Source organism: Pristiophorus japonicus, chromosome 16 (genome assembly GCF_044704955.1).
Source record: "Pristiophorus japonicus isolate sPriJap1 chromosome 16, sPriJap1.hap1, whole genome shotgun sequence".
Classification (NCBI taxonomy): domain Eukaryota; kingdom Metazoa; phylum Chordata; class Chondrichthyes; family Pristiophoridae; genus Pristiophorus; species Pristiophorus japonicus.
Genome location: NC_091992.1, coordinates 136,616,791 through 136,632,245, shown reverse-complemented (window position 1 = coordinate 136,632,245; position 15,455 = coordinate 136,616,791). Strand labels below are relative to the sequence as shown.

The following is a 15,455-nucleotide window of genomic DNA, read 5'->3' as shown; positions in this document are numbered from 1 at the left end:
GTGTTACATTAGCTACCCTCCAATCCCATAGGAACTGATCCAGAGTCAATAGGCTGTTGTAAAATTATCACCAATGCATCCACTATTTCTAGCACCACTTCCTTAAGTACTCTGGGATGTAGACTATCAGGCCTTGGGGATTTATCAGCCTTCAATCCCGTCAATTTCCCTAACACAATTTCCCGCCTAATAAGGATATCCTTCAGTTCCTCCTTCTCACTAGACCCACTGTCCCTTAGTACCTTTGGAAGGTTATTTACATCTTCCTTCGTGAAGACAGAACCGAAGTATTGGTTCAATTGATCTGCCATTTCTTTGTTCCCCATTATAAATTCACCTGTATCCGACTGCAAGGGACCTACGTTTGTCTTCACTAATCTTTTTCTCTAGAAGCTTTTGCAGTCATTTTTTATGTTTCCAGCAAGCTTCTTCTCGTACTCTATTTTCCCCTCTCAATTAAACCCTTCGTCCTCCTCTGCTGTATTCTAAATTTCTCCCAGTCCTCCGGCTTGCTACTTTTTCTGGCTAATTTGTATGCCTCTTCCTGGATTTAACACCATCCTTAATTTCCCTTGTTAGCCACGGTTGAGCCACCTTCCCCATTTTATTTTTACTCCAGACAGGGATGTACAATTGTTGAAGTTCACCCATATGATCTTTAAAGGTTTGCCATTGCCTATCCACCGTCAAACCTTTAAGTATCATTTGCCAGTCTAATCTAGCCAATTCGCGCCTCATACCATCAAAGTTACCTTTCCTTAAGTTCAGAACCCTAGTTTCTGAATTAACTATGTCACTCTCCATCTTAATAAAGAATTCTACCATATTATGGTCACTCTTCCCAAAGGGGCCTCGCACAACAAGATTGCTAATTAGTCCTTTCTCATTACACATCACCCAGTCTAGGATGGCCAGCTCTCTGGTTGGTTCTTCGACATATTGGTCTAGAAAACCATCCCTAATACACTTAGGAAATCCTCCTCCACGGTATTGCTACCAGTTAGATGAGCCCAATCAATATGTAGATTAAAGTCGCCCATGATTACTGCTGTACCTTTATTGCACAGATCCCTTATTTCTTGTTTGATGCTGTCCCCAACCTCACTACTACTATTTGGTGGCCTGTACACAACTCCCACTTGCGTTTTCTGCCCTTTGGTATTCTGTAGCTCCACCCATATCGATTCCACATCATCCAGGCTAATGTCCTTCCTTACTATTGCATTAATTTCCTCTTTAACCAGCAACACCACCCCGCCTCCTTTTCCTTTCTGTCTATCCTTCCTAAATGCTGAATACCCCTGGATGTTGAGTTCCCAGCCTTGGTCACCTTGGAGCCATGTCTCCGTGAAGCCAATCACATCATACCCATTAACTGCTATCTGCGCAGTTAATTCGTCCACCTTATTCCGAATACTCCTCGCATTGAGGCACAGAGCCTTCAGGCTTGTCTTTTTAACACCTTTGGAATTCTACTGTAAAGTTGCCCTTTTTGTTTTTTGCCTTGGGTTTCTTTGCCCTCCACTTTTACTATTTTCCTTTCTATCTTTTGCTTCTGTCTCCATTTTATTCCCCTCTGTCTCCCTGCATAGGTTCCCATCCCCCTGCCATATTAGTTTAACTCCTCCCAAACAGCACTAGCAAACACTCCCCCTAGGACATTGGTTCTGGTCCTGCCCAGGTGCAGACCGTCCGGTTTGTACTGGTCCCACGTCCCCCAGAACTGGTTCCAATGTCCCAGGAATTTGAATCCCGCCCTTCTGCACCACTGCTCAAGCCATGTATTCATCTGAGCTATCCTACGATTACTACTCTGACTAGCACGTGGCACTGCTGGCAGTCCTGAGATTACTACTTTTGAGGTCCTACTTTTTAATTTAACTCCTAGCTCCCTAAAATTCATCTCGTAGGACCTCATCCCGTTTTTTACCTATATCGTTGGTACCTATATGCACCACGACAACTGGCTGTTCACCCTCCCTTTTCAGAATGTCCTGCACCCGCTCAGAGACATAGAAACATAGAAAATAGGTGCAGGAGTAGGCCATTCAATGAGTTCATGGCTGAACATGTAACTTCAGTACCCCATTCCTGCTTTCTCGCCATACCCCTTGATCCCCCTACTAGTAAGGACTACATCTAACTCCTTTTTGAATATATTTAGTGAATTGGACTCAACAACTTCCTGTGGTAGAGAATTCCACAGGTTCACCACTCTCTGGGTGAAGAAGTTTCTCCTCATCTCGGTCCTAAATGGCCTTAGCCTGATCCTTATAAATGGTCCTTATCCTTAGGCCCTTGCACCGGAGGCAACATACCATCTTGGAGTCTCGTTTGCGGCCGCAGAAACGCCTATCTATTCCCCTTACAATCGAATCCCCTATCACTATTGCTCTCCCACTCTTTTTCCTGCCCTCCTGTGCAGCAGAGCCAGCCACGGTGCCATGAACTTGGCTGCTGCTGCTCTCCCCTGATGAGTCATCCCCCTCAACAGTACCCAAAGCAGTGTATCTGTTTTGCAGGGGGATGACCGCAGGGGACCCCTGCACTATCTTCCTTGCACTGCTCTTCCTGTTGGTCTTCCATTCCCTATCTGGCTGTTGGCCCTTTACCTGCGGTAAGACCAACTCACTAAATGTGCTATTCACATCATTCTCAGCATCGTGCATGCTCCAGAGTGAATCCACCCGCAGCTCCAGTTCCGTAACGTGGTCCGTCAGGAGCTGGAGGCGGATACACTTCCCGCACACGTAGTTGTCAGGGACACCGGAGGCGTCCCTGATTTCCCACATGGTACAGGAGGAGCATAACATGTGTCCGAGCTGTCCTGCCATGACTTAACCCCTCGATTAACTTAATTTGGCAACAATGCTAAATGTTACTTACTGAAATAGAAAAGAAAAAGAAAAGCTACTTACCAATCACCAGCCAATCACTTATCCCCTTGGCTGTGACGTCACCTTTCGATTTCTTTCTACTTCTTTTTTGCCTTTTGTCCCCGCCGCAGGTGCACAAGCCACGCCTTTATAGGCCTCTCGAAGCTCCGACCCCGGAACTCCCGCCTCTCCGAGCTCCTGGTCTCACTGGCCTTTATAGGCCTCTCGAAGCTCCGACCCTGGAACTCCCGCCTCTCCGAGCTCCTGGTCTCACTGGCCTTTATAGGCCTCTCGAAGCTCCGACCCCGGAACTCCCGCCTCTCCGAGCTCCTGGTCTCACTGGCCTTTATAGGCCTCTCGAAGCTCCGACCCCGGAACTCCCGCCTCTCTGAGCTCCTGGTCTCACTGGCCTCTCGAAGCTCCGACCCCGGAACTCCCGCCTCTCCGAGCTCCTGGTCTCACTGGCCTTTATAGGCCTCTCGAAGCTCCGACCCCGGAACTCCCGCCTCTCCAAGCTCCTGGTCTCACTGGTCTTTGTAGGCCTCTCGAAGCTCCGACCCCGGAACTCCCGCCTCTCCGAGCTCCTGGTCTCACTGGCCTTTATAGGCCTCTCGAAGCTCCGACCCCGGAACTCCCGCCTCTCCGAGCTCCTGGTCTCACTGGCATTTATAGGCCTCTCGAAGCTCCGACCCCATAACTCCCGCCTCTCCGACTCCCCGAGCTCCTGGTCTCACTGGCCTTTATCGGCCTCTCAAAGCTCCGACCCCGGAACTCTCGCCTCTCCGAGCTCCTGGTCTCACTTGGGACTTCAAAAGGAACGAGAAAGGGAAGTGCAGATGAACATTGACTCTATTGTCAATGAGGTGAAGAGAAGCAAGAAAGCAGTGGTGAGAGAAGATGGAGCTCGAGTTTAGAGAGGAACCTCTCCCTGTCCCCTTTCTGCAATCAACAACTTGAAACTCTTTAAAGACTTGAATTCTGCTTCCATATCCAGACAGACCCTTCAAGATCCTCTTTTGCACTCCTGAACAGGATAGCAGAGAAACCCGTTGAGCTGATGGGAGGTTCCTCTCTAAACTCGAGCTCTATTGTCTCTCACCACTGCTTTCTTGCTCTCTTCACCTCATTGACAATAGAGTCAATGTTCATCGGCACTTCCCTCTCTCGTTCCTTTTCAAGTCCCAAGTACACTGTCCTACAAGCTCTTCATTTTAGTATATTGAGGGTGTAGGGAAGGAAGACCCATTGCATCATCGATCCCAGGACCACGAGATTATGGAACTCCTCAGTGCCCTCATTCGGATTTCTTCCTAAAATCTGCAGGCACTTAAAACCCACACACTGTCACCTCATCGCTCCTTCCTGATTGACATCATCTTCTTGATTACTCTTTTCAACATTGCTGGTGTTCTGCACAATGGGACGTAGGTTTTACAACTTCTTAAAATTAAAAAGATAGTGTTCAGTGGAGCCATACAAAACAGAATTTCACAGGTTTGATCCCTGAACTGCGTTAAATTTGCTGATCGCAGATTAGGCAGCACCGGGCTACTACTATGTGACCCCCATACTAGGAACTGGGCGAGGGGAGGAAAGAGTTATCACCCAGGGATCCCCTCTCCTAATCTCTGTTGTTGGAAAGTGCATGTGTAAGGACATCGAGCGATGGCAGGCTCATGTTCCTCGTTGAATTTATGCTGACACTCTCTACCTCGGCTCACAGACAGAGAATGGCCATTTGGGCCAGGAACTCAGGGAAGCCCATCATAGTACGAGTTGGCACCTTCAGGAGAGAAAGGGAGAAAACTGGGCGCAAAGCAACAAATCTTAGAAATATGGCAACACTTACTCTTCATTAAGGAAATCAAAAGCCTTCGACTTGTCAATGGGCAACTGAGATATTGCGCCACTTCTCTTCTTAACCACTCCAGGAGTGATGTGTGAGGTTGGTGCATTGTATTTAACGTTGACTGGTGGACCGGGTTTCTTGGTTGTATTAACAGACGGATTGAACAAACGGCTAAAACTGGAGGTTGAATTAAAGAAAAAGAATCAATACAAGGGAGGAAGAGACAAAAATATTTTGAAAATTCAGTACATGCTGGTAAGACCACTCCCAAAAAGCACATCTCATACTGTCCTCAAAGACCCTGGAGTACAGTCTGCCTTGGTTTAATGCACTTTTTCATTCACATGCAGATAAAACCAACATTTTGTGGATTCATTTGGCCTAATTTTATATTTTCAAATTGCGTAACACAAGGCATTTCCTCCCTCCCCCCCAATCCCCAAAGTACTGCTTTGTACTGCATTACGGCCAAGTCTGCTTTTCAGAATCAGGCATGTAAGGGACAAGATGCTTTCACTTGCATCTCCAGAATTCAACTTCAGCGCCAAAATATTCTTCCATTCCTCTGTCCCCTCCTCTGACAGCAGAACCTCCTCGCTGGGGTACGCTCCCACAGGCAACACGGGGGTACGCTCCCATAATAACACGGGGGGGGAGGAGGTACGCTCCCACAGTAACACGGGGGGGGGGGGGTACACTCCCACAGTAACACGGGGGGGGGGGGGTACACTCCCACAGTAACACAGGGGTACACTCCCACAGTAACACGGGGGTACACTCCCACAGTAACACGGGGGGGGGGGGGGGTACACTCCCACAGTAACACAGGGGTACACTCCCACAGTAACACGGGGGTACACTCCCACAGTAACACAGGGGTACACTCCCACAGTAACACAGGGGTACACTCCCACAGTAACACGGGGGGGGGGGGGGTACACTCCCACAGTAACACCGGGGGGGGGGGGGGTACACTCCCACAGTAACACGGGGGGGGTGGGGGGGGGACGACGACACACCCACAGTAACTCGGAGGGGGAGGGGGGGGGGAACGTTCCCACAGTAACGCGGGGGTCCGCTCCCACAGTAGCGCGGGGGTACGCTCCCACAGTAACACGGGGGTACGCTCCCACAGTAACACGGGGGTACGCTCCCACAGTAACACGGGGGTACGCTCCCACAGTAACACGGGGGTACGCTCCCACAGTAACACGGGGGTACGCTCCCACAGTAACACGGGGGTACGCTCCCACAGTAACACGGGGGTACGCTCCCACAGTAACACGGGGGTACGCTCCCACAGTAACACGGGGGTACGCTCCCACAGTAACGCGGGGGTACGCTCCCACAGTAGCGCGGGGGTACGCTCCCACAGTAACACGGGGGTACGCTCCCACAGTAACACGGGGGTACGCTCCCACAGTAACACGGGGGTACGCTCCCACAGTAACACGGGGGTACGCTCCCACAGTAACACGGGGGTACGCTCCCACAGTAACACGGGGGTACGCTCCCACAGTAACACGGGGGTACGCTCCCACAGTAACACGGGGGGGGTACACTCCCACAGTAACACGGGGGTACGCTCCCACAGTAACACGGGGGTACGCTCCCACAGGTATTGGTACATCTGGTACCTCACCCAACTGTCCATGCTCCATGTGTGAATGACTGCCAGCAGCCTATTGGACTGCAGGGGAGGGAGGAATGGTGTCACTGCCAGGCCCAATCCTGTGCTACACTCAAACACATCGCCCAGCAGGAGAGTGTGGCGGTTCCATCAGGAGATTGCTTGGATCCAAGGACACCGAGGCCAATTGTAGGATCCGACAACCAACCCTACCAAGATCGACTAACATAGCATGGAACACAAATAGAATCTAGGATCTTCTTGGTCTGGGGGGCGCAACTATTCACTGCCTAAAGCAGCTTAACCAGTGTGGGAGCTCTGTGAAGTAACTCAAAAAGAACAAATGGAAATTGTGGAACTACTGCCATTATTTTGAGTGTGAGTGGATTTAATAGGAACAGGAGTAGCCTGTTCCACCATTCCTTTCGATCATGGCTGGTCTATCCCTCTACTCCATTAATCTGCATTGTTCCATATCCCTTGATATCCATACCAAACAAAGATCGGTCTTAAAAATTTCAACTGACCCCCAGTATTCACAGCCTTTTGAGGGAGAGTTTTCCAGATTTTGTGAACAAAGGAATAGGATTAATCCATTCAATCCTCGAGCCTGTTCCACCATTCAATGAGATCATGGCTGATCCGTATCTTAACTCCACGCCTTGGCTCAAACCCCCTTAATAACTTGGAAAAAGTGCTCCCGGATGTGACTGCTCTAATTTTAAGATTACACCCCCATGTTCTGGATTCCCTTACCAGATAAAATAGCTTCTCTGTATCTACCCAAACAAATCCCTTCATCAATATAAAGACTTCAATTAAATCACCCCTCAACCTTCTGAGCTCAATATATTGCTTCCTGTCCACCCTGAGGTATGTCGCAGGCACCATATAGTGTAGCTGCGAAGATAAAGTGGTTGGGTTCTTCACTGCTGGGCTGGCCAGCCTGCAATTCCCCCCCCACCCCCCACAGTGAAGTGAATGCAGGGAAATTCATGGGCTACGAGGGGAAGAATCCAAAAATCTGCAGCAAAGTTTCACTGCCAAGTCGGACAATCTACCTCAGCATGTAGAAAAAGCGTGGTTGGTTGGGTTAGTTAGCAAATACCTACCCTAATCTTTAAAGACTATTTTTCCAAAGAGGGAAGATTATTTTTATGTGGAATACACAAAGAATTAAGGGAGGCACTCAGTTTTTTTAGACTGGGGTTCATTGAGCCCAGGTTATTTTCTCCCCAAGACCAGGGCTTCATTGCTGATTTTATTGAGCTGACCACTAGGTGGTGCATAGGAGCAGATTAGTGACACGGTTGCTCCATTTAATGCAGCCTGGGAAGTGGGCTTAAGATGAAGCTGCCAGGGGTACCTGGCTGGCAAGTCAGCAAAATATATGTTCAGTCACTTCAGACATCCTCAATAGCTCAAATACATTTAACACATACCTCACTGCAGAGGCGACTGATAGCATTTTAAATGAATTTGTTTGAAAATTCACTCTCAGTATGTGTGTGTCGTTAGCAAGGCTGACATTTATTGCCCATCCATAGTTGCCCCAAGAATGTGATGGTGAAACGCCTTCTTGAACCACGAGCGCTTTACACCGGAGCAGCCTACTGAGCCACTGCAGAGGGCAGTTACAAGTCAACCACCGAATGCCCTTTAGGGAAGGCAACCTGCCGTCCTTAGTGAGCCAGTTGGGTTTACACGACAATCCGACAGCTTCATCGTCACCATTACGGAGACCAGATTTTCATTTCTGGGTTCTACTGAACTGAATTCAGATTCTCACACTGCGGCGGTGGGATTTCAACACATCAGCCCTTTAATTCTACGAAACTTTGGATTTGCTACAGCAAAATCACAATTGCAGCGGCTGAAGTTGTTAAACGTGAGCAGCCACTTTGAACCTTTTACTGATCTTCCCCATTCCGTAGGTTTATACAAGATCTTTACACATGGAAAATCCGTGGTAAAATTTTCATTAATTACTGCTGTAAAAAAAAACGTCCTTCTATGGCAACAAATATAAAATGTGGCCCAATGTTCCAGTGATTGATAGCACAGCTCAAAGCCACTCCCACACGCACCTGGTTCTTACACACACATTGACATTAGAAAAAAACATGCTTTTGAAAAACAAGATGAATAAGTTTGAAAAACAGAAGACATGGTTTTTTTTAAATGAAACAGTCTGTACTATTACCATGATTAGCACATCCCAGGCAAACCCAGCCTCAACTGTCCCATGGGTTAGAGGTGCCCTGACACAACCCAAACATATCAGACACACCCAGCTGCTCAATGTAGGTTATGGTTACAGTCAAAGAAGAAACCAAAGCAACAATCAGAACACAAAAATAATACCCACAGTCTGAAGGTGAATATCAACAGGGAACATGGAAAAAAAATGAAAATAAGTCATTAACAATGAAGTGGATAAATTACATTCACTACTTCTGACAGAGCGATTGCATCAAAAACAGCACTGCAGAGATGCCAGTTGAAGGACCAAACACTTGCTGGGGCGGTGGTGACAAAAAATAATCCTCCAATCATTGACATGGTAATGTGGGAGGGGAGAGGCTATGGGTTTCTACTGAAATACCAGTACAACTGGCCAAAGGGCGTCCCTTAACTGCACCATTTTTTGTGATGCATTACAAACGCAGAAAATTGTGAACCTGTGGAATTCTCTACCACAGAAAGTCGTTGAGGCCAGTTCGTTACATATATTCAAAAGGGAGTTAGATGTGGCCCTTACGGCTAAAGGGATCAAGGGGTATGGAGAGAAAGCAGGAACGGGGTACTGAAGTTGCATGATCAGCCATGATCATATTGAATGGCGGTGCAGGCTCAAAGGGCCAAATGGCCTACTCCTGCACCTATTTTCTATGTTTCTAAACCATTTCATCCGACGGGACAATATCTGGTTGCTGTTGAGGTGGGAACAAATCAATTAATTTTCCTCCATACGGTTGTTAGAAACCATACAGGGGGCCAGCCAAGGGCAAATGTTGCAATAATTTACTTATTAATTTGACCCTGGTGGTTTATTGGAAGGATAGCAAAACTGAGAATTGTATTGGGGAACAAGTCACAGGCCCTAGTTCCCGTGACCTTGGCTAACGCTGCATTTAAACAGCAGACAAAGCTTCACACAACAGTATTGTCTGGGAGAGTGTTCCACGGGAAGGAGAAGCAGGGAGTGAAGCTTCACCTCTGATGCAGAACGGTGAGGCACAACTGTGCAAAGTCTTGTGTTCCTGCCTGAGGTGTGCTGGCCTGATCACAATCTCAGAGAGCATCGACAGCATAGCTAAATCTCTCGGTCACCGTGGAGGGTGGATGCTGCTCTGATAAGGTCACTCTCACTCTATCCAGTGGGTCCTGAAACAAGACAAGGTCTCCCCCTGCACCTGCCAAGTGGCTGCAAATGGTGCATTAGGAGACCGATGTAGACCAAATGTGATAGAACAGCTTCTTCTCCAATGCCACGCCTGCCCATGCAAAAATCAAACTCTGACTGCTGTTCCGGGTCCCATTAATGAGCAGATTTGAATGTAAATTCGATTTGCAATTACAGCCATTAATGTGGTATGCACAGGAAATATGGAGCCCCTTTTTTTTAAAAAAAAAAGAGGTGCACGGGAACTTTGTGCTGAAGCTTTTTGTTTAAAAAAAATAAGCGGGTTACACAGCAGAGTTCTGATCTTGTGTGCGTGCACACAATCACCACATTATTAGAAAACGTGGGCATGGGGAAAATGGCATCAGGAGCATTTGCCCATCCATGCAAACTTGGGATCACCCTGTGCTCCAACTGAACACAGATTGCCGACTGAAGTTTGCTCATGTGCACAAACATGCACACAACAGGATACAAATGGCGTTTGTCCATTTCCCATTCGGCACTATAGGCTCAATTTTACCCAGTATTTGCTTTGGTATTTTTTGGAGAAGGCTGCTTTTTCTGGCCTAACTGAAATAGCCCCAGTTTCCCCAATCAATTTGCACCAGCCTAACTGGCTTAGTTACCTTTTTTTTTTAGGTACTTTTTTTTTGCTCAAAAGGGGGCGTTACCAGCCACCTAAGCCAGTTCTGGCCATTTAGGCAACTTTGGCCAGTTAATAATTACTCCATTTCTACTTAGGCCAGCGTATGTGGTCACTCGAGAAAACCCTTGCGGAGAGTTAAAGAAATCGACGCAGGTAAGTACATCGGAGGCCATTCGCCCCGATATGGGGCGGGAAGTGGAGAGGACCTGGACTGGCACGCACTCGGGACCAGAGAGGTTCCGGGGGGAGGGAGACGGAGGGAGTGAACTAGCCGGCATTGGGCAGGGAACACACAGCAGGCGGCGGTAGGGCACCGGAGAGGCTTGGGGGTGGGGGGGGGGAGGGTACTCACCACAGCGGACCAGGATGGCAACTCACTCAGAGCTTTGACATTAGCTCTGCCTTGTGGCTGCTCCCTGCACTGCCTCCAATGCTTGAATGTCCCCCTTGTTTCTTGGTGACTCTGACCAGAACACTTCTTCCTCTGACTTGTATTATACGGTTTTGGCTCAGCAGTTCGGAGCACTACTGCGCATGCGTGGCTATTTCAGAGACATCAGGAATGCCACTTTTTTCCACCGCGCATGCGCAGAAGTCCCGGCACCATTTTTCAACACAAACCGCAGGCTCCACCCCCGAGGCGACTGGCCACGCTGCGCGTCTGCAGAGGAGAGGTCAAACATCGGAGAAACTTCGAAGATTTTTTCCTGGCGCATCTACTAACGTAATGAAGCGGCGCAACTTGGGCAAGTATGCCAGAAATCGGGCTCGGTGAAAACTGAGCCCTTGGAGTTAAACTCTCCAGTTTGCATCTCTAGGTCAGGCCGGATAACTCATCTTAAATGCCAGCTGGCATCGGAGTGACCAGTACAGTTCGAATTCGGAGAGGTTACTTACAACTGCCAGATGGTAGATTTCTTTTTCTCCTGACTGGACGGGCTTTCTCTCGAGGCACTAGACACAGAAAATATGCAAACACACATCGTTCAAATTCTGGCCAAACCAGGTTAAAAAGAAACAAAAAAAAAGTAAGTTGGAGATGCCATTTTAAGTCAGAGAGGAGCTCATACCGGATCATCTCTGTCCATCGCACAGCTTCCTGCAGCTCCATCAGCCGCTCCTTATACTGGTTACGCTCCATGAGCACTCGAGCCATCTCCACACGAGTAAAACGCTTTCTCTGAGCGGTTGGAACATCACTCTGGGAAAAAAAAATGGCAAATTGCTTTTCACACAGACACAAATCTATATGTACCCCCAGAATGCCGTACTAATTTCCCCCTCGATCAAGGAGGATCCCAGAGCCCTGTGCCAGCTCCCAATGTTGCCGGCTCACTGCCCGAGTTCACTGCCCCCTCTGGTGTACATGCAAAGTATAACAATTATAAGAATTGATGAGCAAAGAATTCCATTTAGTGGATCTTTCTATGGAAAAATCGGGAAAAGGCTATTTTGGGACTGGACGACCAGAGCCAGACCTCAGTTTGGTGAGAGGAAACGAGGGAGAACCAGCAGCAAGCTGCCTGCCTGTCGGTTCGAAACTAGTTCACTGAACAGGGAACGAAAAGTTGAAAATGGGCAAAACACACAAAGTCTTTGGAGTGATAAAGAGAGACGCAACACTCGATACCTCGTCAGAATCCTCCTTAGCTCTGCTCTTCGCTTCTTCAGCCTCCACGCGTACCCTGAAAGGACATATTGCAATTATAAATAAATGGATCAGAAAGTCACTAGTTTACTGGCCCCTCTAGCAGCATGTGAAATGTAAGCGCATCAGACAGATAATAAAACAAATGCTCAAGGACATTTTTCTGAGGTTGTTAAAATGACTGGGAAAATGTGCAGAGTGGGGGCCCAGTAATAACCATTTGCACTCTACGAGTGATTTATGAAATACATGATCATCAGCACGGCTGTGGTCTTCCGTACTATAGTAATGGTGGTGCAATAACCAGTTCTCACTTCCTCAGCTCCTCCTCCAAGTCTCTATTCTTCTCCTCCAGCTTCAGCTTGGCTTGTCTGACCAACTCCAGCTCTCCCTGTAGCACGTCCTTTTCACACGTCAGCTCATCGACCTGCGCTATCAGGTCATTCTTCACCACGTTCAGGGCATTTCTAAACAGAAGAAGCAACAAGTAACGGTAAAGGGTAGCTTCTCAGGTTAAAGTTAAAAAAAACTAATTGTTGATAGAGCCAGTTATTGATATCAAGGATAAAGAGGAAGAATCACAAGTACTGATCCAAGGTATTACTAGCTGGGAGCAAGGAAGCATTGCACCCTCCCCATCCCGAGGGTACGTAAACCCGAGAGTATTATATAGAAAATGCACCATATTACAGGAGATACACAGCCACAACTCCCCACTTGGAAAGATCCCAATGTCACGTACGCTCACAAGGAAGGCAACAAATGGGAATCAGGAAGAGGAGACGTCGAGATGTCAGACACCTCCCAACAGCCAGCTCTAATTTTTATTCCCCCCCCCCCTCCCAACATCTCCACGCACTAAATTGTAAGACAGGATATGGTCAATGTCTGAAAAGGAAAGAACAGTGGGTCCGCCGAGAATCAACACTTTTTATTACCATGGATTTCCTCAAGCTCCAATTCTATGTGGTGGATTCAATTTAATTTCTGACCTGATTCAGATTCCCTTTATGACATTGCATGCTATAAATACTTTAAATAAAAGCCCTGTACAGATACACGGGAGTTTTATTAAAATAGTCTCCTTCCCAAAGCAGATAGAATTAATCTACATTTACAGCGCTCCCAGGATTCTGTCAGGAAATTACACTTACATTGTTTAACACAAGAGCATGAAAGTCTTTATATAACAGACTTTCAAACTGAGGGCTGTGAAGGGATCCCAGGAGGGTCATGAGGTTGCTGCACTCTAAACACAATATCTCAAGAATACTGCGACCAACATAATTGAATATTATGACTGTTTGTAAAGCACTGCATTATATATTTTCTTTCTCCTTTTCATAGAATTGTTATACTTCAAAGCATCACAAACATTCGCACTAAACCCTTTCCGTGGCCAACTGGGAGAGCGGAGACATAAACCGCAATAAATTCCAGTCATTCTGAGGCTGCTGCTTAATTTTGCTTCCGTTTGTTAAGTTAGAATTTTAATTCTTATGGAATTACATCTATTTCATTCATAATATGCCAAAAGCTCAGGACTTTGAGTTACACTGCATATTACAAGTTTTAATACGTTTGAGTGGCCTGAGGCGCCTCAGCACAGAGTGCATCGTGCCCAGCTAAAGGCGCTCTGTAGTTTTTCTATAATGCACTGAAGTAATTTCCATTACAACCTCGCCACAGAATGCCATTCTGTTCTAAGTGGGTTTTGCTTTCCACGTTGCTGTTTACTCACTCGTTCCAGAGTAAAGGAAGGTGGCATGGCAGAAGGGGCTGCCTTTCTCACACTGTAATGGCTGATAGCTGACACAAGTATACTCAGATTATGCAAAACAGGCAGCCTTCAGGGATTACAGCTATTGCATTTACACCAACCTAAACGGTGTGTTAGGACCTTAACATTTAATGATCAAATATTTTGTGACTCGAGTGAGGATTTAAGAGGATTGGGAGCATTAGCGCCACATGAATTATTTCTTGCTGTGCCAGTCAGGTGATCAGAGATCAGTTTTTACACGAGTAGCAATTCCCTGACCTCCCTCTTTGTTCGAACCAACAGTGCATAAGCAGCACTCAGTCAGGTCTAAAACATCTGTCGTCCAACACTCCTATAGCAGCAGAGCAGAGAGACGTTTCTACCTCACTGCTGAATTCCCAATGCATTTGGTTCTACTGATGTCGGAAAGTGTGAGGTCATCCACCTTGGGGGAAAAAAAAACAAAAAAAGGGAACACTATTTGAATGGGGAGAAATTACAACATGCTGCGGTGCAGAGGGACCTGGGGGTCCTTGTGCATGAATCACAAAAAGTTAGTTTGCAGGTGCAACAGATAGTCAAGAAGGCGAATGGAATGTTGGCCTTCATTGCGAGAGGGATGGAGTACAAAAGCAGGGAGGTCCTGCTGCAACTGTATAGGGTATTGGTGAGGCCGCACCTGGAGTACTGCGTGCAGTTTTGGTCGCCTTACTTAAGGAAGGATATACTGGCTTTGGAAGGGGTACAGAGACGATTCACTAGGCTGATTCCGGAGATGAGGGGGTTACCTTATGTTGATAGATTGAGTAGACTGGGTCTTTACTTGTTGGAGTTCAGAAGGATGAGGAGTGATCTTATAGAAACATTTAAAATAATGAAAGGGATAGACAAGATAGAGGCAGAGAGGTTGTTTCCACTGGTCGGGGAGGCTAGAACTAGGGGGCACAGCCTCAAAATACGGGGGAGCCAATTTAAAACCGAGTTGAGAAGGAATTTCTTCTCCCAGAGGGTTGTGAATCTATGGAATTCTCTGCCCAAGGAAGCAGTTGAGGCTAGCTCATTGAATGTATTCAAGTCACAGATAGATAGATTTTTAACCAATAAGGGAATTAAGGGTTACGGGGAGCAGGCGGGTAAGTGGAGCTGAGTCCACGGCCAGATCAGCCATGATCTTGTTGAATGGCGGAGCAGGCTCGAGGGGCTAGATGGCCTACTCCTGTTCCTAATTCTTATGTTCTTATGTTATGTACCCAATACACCTGTATGCCTACTGTAACAGAAAGGGTGTCGATCTGCACAGGTACAGGATGGCTGGGACATTCCCATGGACATGTACCAACTTACCTGGTCGTACTCATGATTCATGTACCTGGACCACTTCTGGATTCATTGAGAAGTGATTAATAATTGGCTGCTAACTTAAGATAATAACCTGTGGATCGTGGGATCAGTTTTGTTTTCTTTTAAAAATAAAAGGTGACTAAGGCTGTATTCTGAAAGCATTACTCATAGTCTTGAGCCCTTAGTTGCTTCTTGTCTCCCCCCTAGCCCCAGCCTGATCTTGTTATTGAGGTTATTACAGACCCATAGGTGTCAGTTGCCCATCAGTACCTCGCCAAAATGGCCATTACTGAT

The 15,455-nt window shown here is 47.2% G+C and overlaps 1 protein-coding gene across 4 annotated transcripts in view; it reads right to left on the bottom strand.

The window, feature by feature from the left end:
- Positions 1-15,455, bottom strand: part of LOC139226871 (C-Jun-amino-terminal kinase-interacting protein 4-like) — a 279,135-nt gene that overhangs the window by 43,996 nt on the left and 219,684 nt on the right. For all 4 annotated transcript variants that reach the window (XM_070857971.1, XM_070857972.1, XM_070857973.1 and 1 more), the window contains exons 10-14: positions 12,373-12,525; positions 12,041-12,095; positions 11,481-11,611; positions 11,308-11,364; positions 4,726-4,902 (exon numbers count right to left, since the gene is read on the bottom strand). In XM_070857971.1, coding sequence (XP_070714072.1) covers positions 4,726-4,902; positions 11,308-11,364; positions 11,481-11,611; positions 12,041-12,095; positions 12,373-12,525 — 573 coding nt within the window. The remainder of the gene's footprint in view (positions 1-4,725; positions 4,903-11,307; positions 11,365-11,480; positions 11,612-12,040; positions 12,096-12,372; positions 12,526-15,455) is intronic.